This window comes from Heterodontus francisci, chromosome 19, assembly GCF_036365525.1.
Source record: "Heterodontus francisci isolate sHetFra1 chromosome 19, sHetFra1.hap1, whole genome shotgun sequence".
In the NCBI taxonomy this organism is placed as follows: Eukaryota; Metazoa; Chordata; class Chondrichthyes; order Heterodontiformes; family Heterodontidae; genus Heterodontus; species Heterodontus francisci.
The window spans coordinates 39,363,360-39,376,526 of NC_090389.1; the positions used below are offsets into that span (position 1 = coordinate 39,363,360).

General features: G+C 47.1%; 1 protein-coding gene across 1 annotated transcript in view; it reads left to right on the forward strand.

Moving 5' to 3' along the window:
- Nucleotides 1-12,505, forward strand: part of prok2 (prokineticin 2) — a 50,557-nt gene extending 38,052 nt beyond the window's left edge. The window contains exon 4 of the mRNA XM_068052265.1: nucleotides 12,380-12,505. Within this exon, the coding sequence (XP_067908366.1) occupies nucleotides 12,380-12,505 (126 nt within the window). The remainder of the gene's footprint in view (nucleotides 1-12,379) is intronic.
- Nucleotides 12,506-13,167: the final 662 nt, after the last annotated feature.

The window sequence follows — 13,167 nt, forward strand, 5'->3', positions numbered from 1 at the left end:
TACGCATTGTTATGTACAATTTTAAATAACAAAATATAATTTGGGTGTAATATTTTTGACTTCGGTACCATTAAACATTATGCACAAAATCCCCTCTGCATAGGCAGTGAAGGATGTGAAGTGGTCTGAATTTGGCCAGGTTTATTCACAGACGTATCTCAATTTGGACCATTTTAAGATCGTATGTATTTGGCTCCACTTGAAAAAAGGAGACAAAGCTCGAAAGAGAGGAAGAAGTCGGGAAGGAGAGAAATTTGTTGAAGAAAGCCATTTTTTTCTTCTGGAGTGCAATCATGAATTTAACTACAGAGGTTACGGTGACACATGCGTGGAGACAAATGCTGGGAGCTGTTTTGTAATTCGCAGCATCCTAAGTGAATCATATAGCCATTGTGTGGGAGGCTAGCTCGAATTTATTTTAACAGCTCCAGAATACATGTAGAATGTTTGCACCATTCCAAACAAATGCTTGCAAAATTCTGGTACATCTTTTATTCAAATTCATGGATAATTTAACAGTTTGTTTGAAACTTTACTAACCTAAATAAATCCTAATATCTGTTCCATAATTTTAAATAAGATTTTTTAATCAAGATTTAGTTGTTTGATTGCTGTTTTGTTTGTTCCACTTACTTCAATCACTTGTCTCTATGAAGGTTTCATCTTCTAATGACTCACAGGAAGACAGCTAAGTGAAATAAGGAGAGAAGCCGAGTCCTAAGACTTGGTGTCTTAGCAAATTTGTGCACAATTTGGAACATTCATCTCTCTATCAAGTGACAAATATCATCCCAAGCTATGCATGAAAATATTTGATTGGCTGGCATTAGCAGACTGACTTTCATAGGAAGCTCCTGCAAAGGCCTTGTGCAGCACAATGTAGGGCAGCACTGTGTTGACAGAATGGTTACAATTACAATCCAACTGACAGCTCCCTGCACCATTCTTCTACAATTTTACTCATCTGCTTTCCATGCAACTACTGCACATGATAGCAGTCCTTTGAACACATTTTACTTTCTTTAGCAATGGAACTTTTCTGTCGGAGTTAGTAGTTTGCGTAGGTTCAGAGATAGCACATCAAAAGAACATTAGGTGATTTTTGGTGGGATTAAAATCTAAATTCATTCAGTTAATTAGCTACTACTGACCACGTTTTGACAAAAAGAGGGAGACGTGGCTGACCGTGCCAATAGCCTGGCCAGTACTTCAGTTCTTCACCATTAGAAGGCAATAAGTTTAAATCTCAGGGATCCTGTCACATGATTTTACTTGTTTTGGTTGGATAAGTTGTGTCAATCATCAGCTGGGCCATTTGTCCAAATTGAAGGCAAAATATTGATGTTTCCCATCCTCGTAATAATCTCTACTAAAATGCAGTAATATTCATTTCAATATTTTCAATATTTAGGAATGGAAGTAAAATATGGTATGCATTTTTACACAGTAAGTGCTACCTAATGGGGTAAATTTTCCCATCCCGCACTCTCGGCGGGGAGCTGTGCTCAAACAGAGTGCCAATCAGAAATAGGTTAACAGCTCTGCAGTGCTGATTCTTTTGACCATACTCCCTTTGAGCAAGGGTCTACAGGCAGAAGATGAGCTACCTAAAAATGTTTGAGCAGCAGTGTCGCTGAAGACTGTGCCTCTCCAGAGAGGCCGTCATAGATCTGTGAGCCATGCTGGCAGACGAGCTGAGCTCTGATGGTGTTGGGGGCCACCTGATGCCAGTGGTGATGAAGGTCATCCTGGCACTAAGCCTCTACACCTCTGGTTCTTTCCAGGGACCCATTGGAGATATGTTTGGGATCTCCCAGCCTGTGGCACATCATTGCATCAAGGTGATGACTGATGCCCTCTTCAGGAGGGCCAGCAGCACATCCATTATCACCCTGATCGGACAGTCAGTCTGAGAGAGCTATATGATTCAGGGTCATCGCTGCATTCCCCAGGTGCAGGCTGTGATTGACTGCACACATGTGGCCATCAAGGCTCCACCAGGCCAGCTAGCGGCCCTCATCAACAGAAAGGGCTTCCATTCCATCAATGTCCAACTGGTCTGTGACCATCAACAGTGGATCCTGCAGGTGTGTGCTCAGTACCCTGGAAACAGCCTTGATGCATTCATACTCAGGCACTCCCAGATGCCCAAGGATTTCTGTGCCCCCATGCGCCTTCAAGGTTGGATACTGGGTGACAAGGACTACCCACTGAAGAGATGGCTATTTACTCCTATGAAGAACCAACGGCCAGATGAAGAGGACAGATACAACACCTGTCACAGGACAACCCAAGGGACCATTGAGCAGGCCATAAGTCTCTTGAAGATGTAATTCAGGTGCCTGGATCGATCTGGTGGCACCCTTCAGTATGCCCCAGCAAGGGTCTCGAGTATGGTGGTGGTCTTCTGTGCTCTACACAACCTGGCGCTGCAGAGAGGGCAGGCATTGAACAGTGAGGATATAGTGGAGTACGATGCCTCCTCAGACAAGGACGATGTGGAAGAAGCTGATGACCAGCGGATGCGGTGCAATAAGATAGGTGTAGGGAGGCTCAGGATGCTCCAAGACAAGCAAGTTTTAGATGACCCTTGCTACCTCATCCTTCCAATTCAATAAAGGGCTACCTTTCTGCTGCACTGTTTCTGTTTCCTTCATTTAAAATCCTATGGCCCTGCACCCAGTGACACCTTGTTCTTCAGCATGAGCAAAGTGACAACCACGCATGCTATGGATCCTCCCAGCCAGCCCTTTGGGTGAGCCCAGGCACTCCTGAAGTACCAGAGAGCCACCATAATGGAGGGATATGTTGTCAGAATGCAGCACATCTTTATTGAAAGCTTAAACAGACACAAGGAACAACTCCTTAACCCGCGAACCCCAAGTGTAGCTAGTGGCATTTCTTAATTCTTTTGTATATGCTCCTACAAGGTGCTCCCCCTGTGATGTATGCTGAGGTGAAAGCAGGCTGCTGGCCCGTGGCTTGGGATTACCTTGCCGGCTGGCCCCTGGTCGCCTGAGGACTGGAGGGCCCTGGTCTGTTGAGGGGCTCCTACACAAGTGCAGGAGCCTCTGCTGTCATTGCGGCTAAATGAGTCACTGGCAGAGGGGCTGAGGAGTCGTTGCCCACACCAGGAACGCCCTGAGAGGAGCCCCCAGATGTGGAAGGCAGCTGCTCCTCCTTGCTCACCAGGCACACTTGTACCTCACTGCTTTTCTGAGTAGTCTGAGGAGCTGGTGGAGACTCCAGGCATCCTGTCTCCCTCTTGCCTTGCCACTGCTGAATAGACCTATTGGTCAAGGTGATGGCATGCATGTCTGCGAGCATCCTCGGCATCCACTGAGTGGTCTGCTGGATCAGGCCCTCTATGACAGTTGCCAATCTCTCAATGGAGGAGGCCACACATGCAGGCGAGGGAAATGGCAACACTCATCCCCTGGATGGACTCCTCCATTATCCGAGCCAGGGCATGCATACCCTCTGGAATCTCTGCCAGGGCTTCATGTACCTCACACTGTATGTCCAGCATCTGCCGCCTTACTGACAACTCCCGAGGCCTGGGGCTCAGCATCAACTTGGCCTCCCGCAGTCTTCCAACTGGTACCTACTGGAGGTGCAGGGAATGATGTGACAGTGCACCCTCTGAGGTTCCCTCCTCCTCCGCAGAGGTGGGTGACTGTCCCATGGTCACGGCAGCTCTCTGTTCTTGTGGTTAACCTGCATGAGAGAACACATAGATCAAAGGGTTTTGTGATTCCAAACACCTGCCTCCAAAACCAACCAGTGTGTAGATCCATGGGTGTACAATGAAGACACAGGAGCACATCCCTCATGTTCGATAAAGGCTCCCTTGTGCCTAGTCATTAGGCTATTCACGGTCTTGCGAATGCATTCCTGTTTCATTGTCCATGATGGAGCGGCTGACATGCTGCCCTGCCAATTCCAGAGGCTCCTCTTCCATCGGTGCAAGGTTGGCAAGGACTAGCACCCTGCCACTAGTCTGGGTCCTTTCTTTGGCGTTGTGGGTTCTATTTTACTACAGGAATAAAAAACGAACAATGTTAGTTGCCCAATAAAAATAAGCACAATGACTAAGCTGGTGGAGTATTCACCCTTGTGGAACGATTAAGGTCATTCACGCGCTTGTGGCACTGCAGCCGGGCTCTCTGAATGACCCCATGGCTGCTGATCTTCTCTGTGATCTCCATCCAGACTTGCTTGGTCATGCAGGGCAGTCTCCTGCTCCTGTCCTGGGGGAAGAGGACCTCCCACCTTTCCTGAGTAGCCTGGAGGAGAACCTGCAGGGAGTCATCACTGAACTCTGGGGGCCACCCAGGATCTTCCTTCTGTCATGCCTACAACTGACTAAGGCCTTCAGAATGCCTGCTTCAGTCAGCAATAGGGCTTCTCTCACTGGCAGGACTGCGCTGAGTTCAGTGGTTCTGAAAAGATCAATGGCTCAAGCAGGACAGTGTCTCCAAATGGGGAAGTGTTTCCAAACAGGGAAGTGTCTCAAAATGGCACAGCGTTTCCAAACAGGGCAGCATCTCCAAATGGGGCAACATTTCCAACCAGGGCAGCGTCTCCAAATGGGGCAGTGTCTTCAAATGAGGCAGCATTTCCAAACAGGGCAGTGTCTCCAAATGGGGAAGTGGCTCCAAATGGGGCAGTGTCACCAAATGGGGAAGTGGCTCCAAATGAGGCAGTGTCTCCAAATAGGGCAGTGTCTTCAATCAGGATAGCATCTCCAAATGGGGCAGCATTTCCAAACAGGGCAGTGTCTCCAAACGGGGAAGTGTCTCCAAACAGGGCAGTGTCTCCAAATGAGGCAGTGTCTCCAAATGGGGCAGTGTCTGCAAGTGGGGAAGTGGCTCCAAATAGGGCAGTGTCTCCAATAGGGGCAGTGTTTCCAAACAGGGAAGTGTCTCCAAATGGGGCAGCATCTCCAAATGGGGCAGCATTTCCAACCAGGGCAGCGTCTCCAAATAGGGCAGCATCTCCAAATGGGGCAGCATTTCCAACCAGGGCAGCGTCTCCAAATAGGGGCAGTGTCTCCAAACAGGGCAGTGTCTCCAAATGAGGCAGTGTCTCCAAATGGGGCAGTGTCTCCAAATGGGGCAGTGTCTCCAAGTGGGGAAGTGGCTCCAAATAGGGCAGTGTCTCCAATAGGGGCAGTGTTTCCAGACAGGGAAGTGTCTCCAAATGGGGCAACATTTCCAACCAGGGCAGCGTCTCCAAATAGGGCAGCGTCTCCAAATGGGGCAGTGTCTCCAAATGGGGCAGTGTCTCCAAACAGGGCAGTGTCTCCAAATAAGGCAGCGTTTCCAAACAGGGCAGTGTCTCCAAATGGGGCAACATTTCCAACCAGGGCGGCGTCTCCAAATAGGGCAGCGTCTCCAAACGGGGCAGTGTCTCCAAACAGGGCAGCGTCTCCAAATGAGGCAGTGTCTCCAAATGAGGCAGTGTCTCCAAATGGGACAGTGTCTCCAAATGGGGCAGTGTCTCCAAACAGGGCAGTGTCTCCAAATAAGGCAGCGTTTCCAAATAGGGCAGCGTCTCAAAACGGGGCAGTCTCAAAACAGGGCAGCGTCTCCAAATGAGGCAATGTCTCCAAATGGGGCAGTGTCTCCAAACGGGGAAGTGTCTCCAAACAGGGCAGCGTTTCCAAACAGGTCAGTGTCTCCAAATGAGGCAGTGTCTCCAAATGGGGCAGTGTCTCCAAATGGGGCAGTGTCTCCAAGTGGGGCAGTGTCTCCAAATGGGGCAGTGTCTCCAAACGGGGCAGTGTCTCCAAACGGGGAATTGTCTCCAAACGGGGCAGTGTCTCCAAATGAGGCAGTGTCTCCAAATGGGGCAGTGTCTCCAAACAGGGCAGTGGCTCCAAACGGGGCAGTGTCTCCAAACAGGGCAGTGGCTCCAAATGGGGCAGTGTCTCCAAACAGGGCAGTGGCTCCAAACAGGGCAGTATCTCCAAACGGGGCAGTGTCTCCAAATGGGACAGCATCTCCAAACAGGGCAGTGGCTCCAATCAGGGCAGTGTCTCCAAACAGGGCAGTGGCTCCAAACAGGGCAGTGGCTCCAAACAGGGCAGTGGCTCCAATCAGGGCAGTGTCTCCAAACAGGGCAGTGTCTCCAATCAGGACAGTGGCTCCAAACGGGGCAACGTCTCCAAATGGGGCAGCGTCTCCAAATGGGGCAGCGTCTCCAATCAGGGCAGTGGCTCCAAACGGGGCAACGTCTCCAAATGGGGCAGCGTCTCCAAATGGGGCAGCGTCTCCAATCAGGGCAGTGTCTCCAAATGGGGCAACGTCTCCAAATGGGGCAGCATCTCCAAATGGGGCAGCATCTCCAATCAGGACAGTGGCTCCAAACGGGGCAACGTCTCCAAATGGGGCAGCGTCTCCAAATGGGGCAGCGTCTCCAATCAGGACAGTGGCTCCAAACGGGGCAACGTCTCCAAATGAGTCTCCACCAAAGTATCCTAGTCACAGTGTCTTCTTCACAAACAGGCTTGGAAGTTTCTCTAACACGCCTTACTGGCCCCCTCCATTCCAGGACTAGTCGGCGCCTCCAGCTGCTAGCAGTTAATTGGCTGGCCAGCATGAGATTGCTTTCCATCAGTGGATTGACATGTCTGAAAGATGGCAGCACCGAGACAAGGCCTCAGCGCCACGATGGGAAGGCAGCCATGACCAGCACTGGATAGGGGAAGAGTGGGGAGTGGAAGCCATTGTCGGTCTGCAGTGCCCTGCTCTTTGCACGGGTGGGCTTAGTCTCGCGTGGCAGTATCGGATGGCCTTATTTACGGGTGGCAGTACCGGGGGGCTTGGTCTCTGGTGGCTGGCATGGTTAGCCATACTGCTGGGTGAGAAGGTCGGGTGGCCATCCTATTGGGTGAGAGGGTTGACTATCTGCAAGGATGGGCACTGAGGGATATTGAGCATAAGCCGAGAAGAGTAGCAAAGGCAAAGATGCCAAGGCAATTTTGTCACTGCAAGGAATGCATTCTTGAGGCCTACCGATCACCTTGCATGTGTCTTGTACACCCTGTCTTTGTGGTTCCTTGTGGCGTGATGCAGTGCCTCCAATGGATGGAGGGCCAGGAGGCAGCTATGCCTGCCCGTGAAGCTCCACAACGAGAGCAACAGCAGCTGGCCATGCCAAGAAGGGCCCACATGCAACAGGGAGTGCAGCTGACTTGCCTCAGCTACCTCTAAATGTCCGAGCGGCATTGTTAACAAAGACTGCGGCTCTCCAGGGAGGCCATCACTAACTTATGTGGCTCTCCAGGGAGGCCATCCTGCTGCAGGATGAGTTGCAGCCTATGGGATTTGCTGCTCACCCTATGCCAGTGGCCCTGAAGATCACAGTGGCACTAAATGTTACACGCCTGGATCTTTCCAGGGATCCACCAGGGACATGTGCAGGGTCTCCCAGGCAGCAGCCTGCTGTTGCATCAAGGAGGTGACCAATCCACTGCTCAAGATGGCCGGCAACTATATGACCAATCCTGACAGTCAGGCAAAGAAGACCATCGGCTTCGGGGCCATCACTGGATTCCCCCAGGTGCAAGGTATGATTGGCCACATGCATGTGGCCATCAAGGCTCTATCAGACCAGCCAACCACTTTCATCAACAGGAAGGGCTTCCATTCTATCAACATTCAGTTGGTTTGCGACCACCGAAAGTGTTTCCTGCAGATGTGTACCCGCTTCCCGGGAAGCAGCCACAAAGCCTAGATACTTTGACAGTCCCAGGTACCACAGCTTTTCAGTCCCCCGCTCACCTTCAGGGATGGATTCTGGGGGATAAGGGTTACCCATTGAAGACATAGCTCCTGACGCCTATGAGGAACCTTCGCACTGAAGCAGAGGAGAGGTACATCACCTGCCACGGGTCCATCTGAGTGACAATTGAACAGGTCATTAGGCTGCTGAAGATGAGATTCCAGTGCCTAGATCGATCTGGTGGAGCCATGCAGTATACCCCAGCGAGGGTCTCGCATATGGTGCTGGTCTGCTGTGTTCTGCACAATCTAGCCCTGCAGAAGACGGAGGCCTTACCTGAAGAGAACAAGATTGATTGCCAGTCCTCAACCAACAAGGCAACGCAGAGGAGGCTAATGAGCAGGCAGCACTGGATGTTGAATCCCTTGCACAAAAGACCAGCCACATGAAGCGAAGGGCCAAGGAGGCAAGAGACAGTCTCATATTTACCTGCTCCCTGCACGATGGCCTCTCAGAGTGAAAGCAATAAAGACTTACCTAAAAGCATTCAGTCCTTCGCCTCCTTTTCACTTGGATTCTGTGCCTTGTCCCTACTTGCTCTGGCCCAGGTGAGACGCTTACCAAAGGAAGGCTTTGCCTACATTGGCAGCCACTAAGGGAGAAGGGTGAAGTCAGCATCTCACAATTAAGGCTTGAAATGGAAATAGAAATAGAAATAGAAAGTTTAAGGCACAGAAAAAGACCACTTGGCCCATCATGTCTGTGCCGGCTGAAAAACGATCCACCTATTCTAATCCCACCTTCCAGCATTTGCCCCGTAGCCCTGCAGGTTACTGCACTTGAGGTGCATATCCAGACTCCTTTTGAATGAGTTGAGGGTTTCTGCTTCAACTACCCTTTCAGGCAGTGAGTTCCAGACCCCCACCACCCTCTGGGTGGAAAAGTTTTTCCTCATCTCCCCTCTAATTTTTATACCAATCACTTTAAATCTATGCCCCCTAGTCACTGACCTCTCTGCTAAGGTAAATAGGGCCTTCACCTCCACTCTATCCAGGCCCCTCAAAATCTTGTGTATTTCAATCAGATCTCCCCTCAACCTTCTCTGTTCCAAGGAGAACAACCTCAGTCTCTCCAATCTTTCCTCATATTTGAATTTTTCCAGTCCTGGCAACATCCTCGTAAATCTCCTCTGTACCCTCTCTAGTGCAATGTAATGAGGTGCCCAGAACTACTTACAATACTCAAGTTGTGGCCTAACCAGTGAGTTCCAGCATAACCTCCCTGCTCTGATATTCTATACCTTGGCTAATAAAGGAAAGGATTCCGTATGCCTTTTTAACCACCTTATCGACCTGTTCTGCAATCTTCAGGGATAGGTGGACTATCACTCCAAGGTCCCTCACTTCCTCTACACTTCTCAGTATTTTCCCATTAATTGTGTATTCCTTTGCCTTGTTTGACCTCCCCAGATGCATCACCTCACACTTCTCCAGGTTGAATTCCATTTGCCACTTTTCTGTCCATCTGACCAGACCATCAATATTTTCCTGCAGCCTACAGCTATCCTCCTCGCTATCTACCACAAGGCCAATCTTTGTGTTATCTGCCAGCTTCTAGATCATGCCCTCTACATTTACAATCCAAATCGTTGTTATATACCACAAAAAGCAGGGGACCCAGTACTGAGCCCTGCGGATCACCGCTGGAAACAGCCCTCCAGTCACAAAAATACCCAGCAACAATTACCCATTGTTTCCTGCCACTGAGCCAATTTTGTATCCACCTTACTGAATTTCCCCGATCCCATGGGATTTTATTTTTTTAACCAGTTTGCCATGCGGGACTTTGTCAAAAGCCTTGCTAAAATCTATGTAACTTCAATAACGATAAAACTTTATAATGCAAAACAAATAGCAAATCTGAACCCCTAACTGTATCTAGGTGGTTTTCTTTATACACTTACAAGTGCTTCTATGAGGTGTGAGACCATTGCTAGCAGCTGAGTTGGAGTCAGGTTGCTGATCAGGCTGCCCCTTGGCCTGTGTTAACTTTGGCGGCCGTCCTCTGACTGCCTGAGGGGTTGCTGCACAGGTACAGGACTCTCCTCAGGCACCGCAGCTACTGGAGCTGGCCTCACTGGCGGAGGGGCTGAGGAGCCACTGTCGACACTTCAAGTGCCCTGAGGGGAACCCCAGCTGTGGATGTCAGCCTCTCCTCGTCTCTTTCAAGGCTCACTGAACCTGTGCTTACCTCTGGGGTGTGACTGTATCCAGAAATTCCTCGTCCTCCCTTATGTTTGGGAGTGTGTCTGACTTGCACTCTGGTTCAATGACTCCGAGCCGGAGTGACTGAAGGCAGAGACATTTCCTATAGGTGTGGGAATCAGGGAGTGTCTCACTGTCCACGAACTCCCACATTCTACAGTACCTGGCTTTCTCTGGTTTAGTTTAGTTTAGAGCACTGAAACAGGCCCTTCGGCCCACCGAGTCTGTGCCGACCATCAACCACCCATTTATACTAATCCTACACTAATCCCATATTCCTACCACATCCCCACCTGTCCCTATATTTCCCTACCACCTACCTATACTAGGGGCAATTTATAATGGTCAATTAACCTATCAACCTGCAAGTCTTTGGCATCTGGGAGGAAACCGGAGCACCCGGAGGAAACCCACGCAGACACAGGGAGAACTTGCAAACTCCACACAGGCAGTACCCAGAATTGAACACGGGTCGCTGGAGCTGTGAGGCTCGGTGCTAACCACTGTTTAATGATAGCCTGAATAAATCAAATCTGTTTTTTAAACAATTATTTATAAATATTAATTCGTTTAGATATTAATTTTAGCAAAGTAAAAGATATATTTCCCCAGCTCTAAGTTTAAACAACTGCCCTAGCTTAGAGAGACAAAGAAAATGCTGTAATACTCACCAACCAATTACCCATCTGCTGTCCTGTGACATCACTCCTTGATGTTTTTTTTCTTTTTGTCTTGCTCCGCTGCTCCTTTTACACAGCCCCCCACCCTCCGTACACTCCCCCCACACCCCCCCCCCACCCCCCCCCCGCCATCATTCTCTCACCTCTGGTCCCGCACTCACTGCTGGAATGTTGAAACATGCTTTCTGAGTACGCACCTGTCTTTTGCAAATCACATTCAATCCTGCTTCTTTCATTTATAGGTGACTGACATGCTCCCAGACTTTTCTAAGGTAAATTTATCTTTCTCAGGTAAGTTTACCTTTTGAAAAGTAATCTCATTTTTGTTTTCTTGCTCTTTCTGACCGACAGCCACACTGCAATTCCTTACCTTTTGACTTGATAGGGAGATCAATTCTCTCTGGATTTTGTCTATATGACGCCTGTTCAAAACAAGTTTGGTAGTTTCAGGAAAATATTGCCCTTTAAAAAGAGTGGTTATTTTCAGGTTGACTTCAGGATCAGTTAAGTTTGCTGTTTTCTCTCACCTTGCTTATCCACAAAGCTGAATACAGTGAACAAGCTGTAAGAATCTATAACAACTGGTTATTGTCAGTCACAATAATTAAGAGGAATTAATGTAGAAGTGCATCTTTGATGTTCTGACTGCTAACCCTGGGGTTTCCACTCGTGTCCCTGATCAAGAGAATTCATTAATCCATCAATGATCACAAATCTAGTGAGAGATAAAAGTGAACAGAGATCATATGAATCTAACTATATGTTGAAAGAAAAGGATAAAGGAATTAGTGTTTAAAAAATGATTGCAAGAAATTATGCATATACATCAATGAAACATTCTTGGATTTAATCAAGAATAGTTTTGAAAAATGTGCCTTAAAGCACACAAAAACTGATTGTCATTTTTTAAAAACTTGATTAGTTGTTCTTTTCCTTATTACATATGATCAAGTACTTGTGGAATCTTAAAGCTTTCAGAGACAAAGTCAAAGGAACTCAAGATAGGGAAATCTGAGACCCCCTTCTTAACAAATTCTAATTTAAACACTACAGAACATGTTTTCTTTTTTAAATGCTTTTAGATAGTCTTCATCCAATTCCTTGTGGATACAGGCATACAGCAGGAACCTTCTTTAATTCAGCTCAAATCAGCAATCTCCCTCACAGAGGCAACAATATGGTTGGTGGAGGAAATGGAAAAAAGTCACTTGGTCCAGCAAGGGGTGTTTTTTTGAGGTTGAGGTGATACAGCCTAAAAGACAGTTTTACTTTGCTGTATGTCTACTAATATCTGTCCTTGTGGTGTTTGATGCTGACGCTGGATGCCAGAAAACAAAAAAAAAACAAAGTATTAGCCCAAACCCATAGCTGAGATATAACAAAGTTTAATTTGGTATGTTGTCAAACAGACCAGATCATGTTTATGTATGTGCAAAATGTTCTATTTCCCATCATTAATAATCCACACCTCTGTGAACACAAAAACACAAAAAGTAATTAAAATTCCTATAAAACATCTCTAAAGACTTATTCTTTAGTTAAAGCAAGGTTTGGCTTGACAGAAAGATAGCTGGAGGTATGTATATATGATTCCATTACATTTATCTTTTAAAGGCAAGTTATCAACTACTTTGAAGAATTACTTATTGCATATGATAATGTTGTTTCAATTATCTGCTGTTATTTATTCTCTATTGTGTTTCTTAGGTACCATACTTTGGGAAACGAATGCACCATACCTGCCCTTGTTCGCCAAATCTTATTTGTATGAGATTTGGAAATGGCCAGTACAAATGTTTACCACAGTTCAAAATTGAAGATGTCTTCTTTTAGCAGAAAAATCCTGGTTAGCCAAATTTGCATTAACTATCCCACTTTCCAACAACCAATACAAAAGAAACAAATTGTACATTTTTGTCACATTCATTTGTAAGGTGATGTTCAAGTTGATTGTTTGTATTTAAATAAAGATGTTGTGAGTATTTTATGTATTTGCCCATCATCATTTGGGAATGTCTGTAAATGGCCGTTGCTGTTATAAATTTCTATATCAGAATGGACGGTGTTTTTCCTTTGTTTGTCATATAAAGAGTAAAGTGCAACTCAAAGCAAAACATTCTTTGGGATTCTCTTGTGAAAAGAGTGCTTCGATAATACAGCACAATGGAACTAATCACGTGGGAGATCTTCCGATTTTCTTGACTACCACCAAGATCTGCAGTTGCTGAGTTAATTAAAATATTACAAAGGAATGAATAAGTTCATGTTTGACCAGGCAGTAAAGGGAAGAAAATCATTGGGAGTTAGTGACAATTAAACATTGTGTTTCCGCTCATTTATATCAGTAATATCAATGCAATCTGTGTGGAATCGGCCAACCAGAGCAAAGGATCAGTGAATTGTAAATGTAAGGGAGTTACAGCCAAAACCACTTATGCTTTTCTTCCACAGTCTTTTAAGCTGGTTTACGATTCAATTCACCAGATCAGGACCAC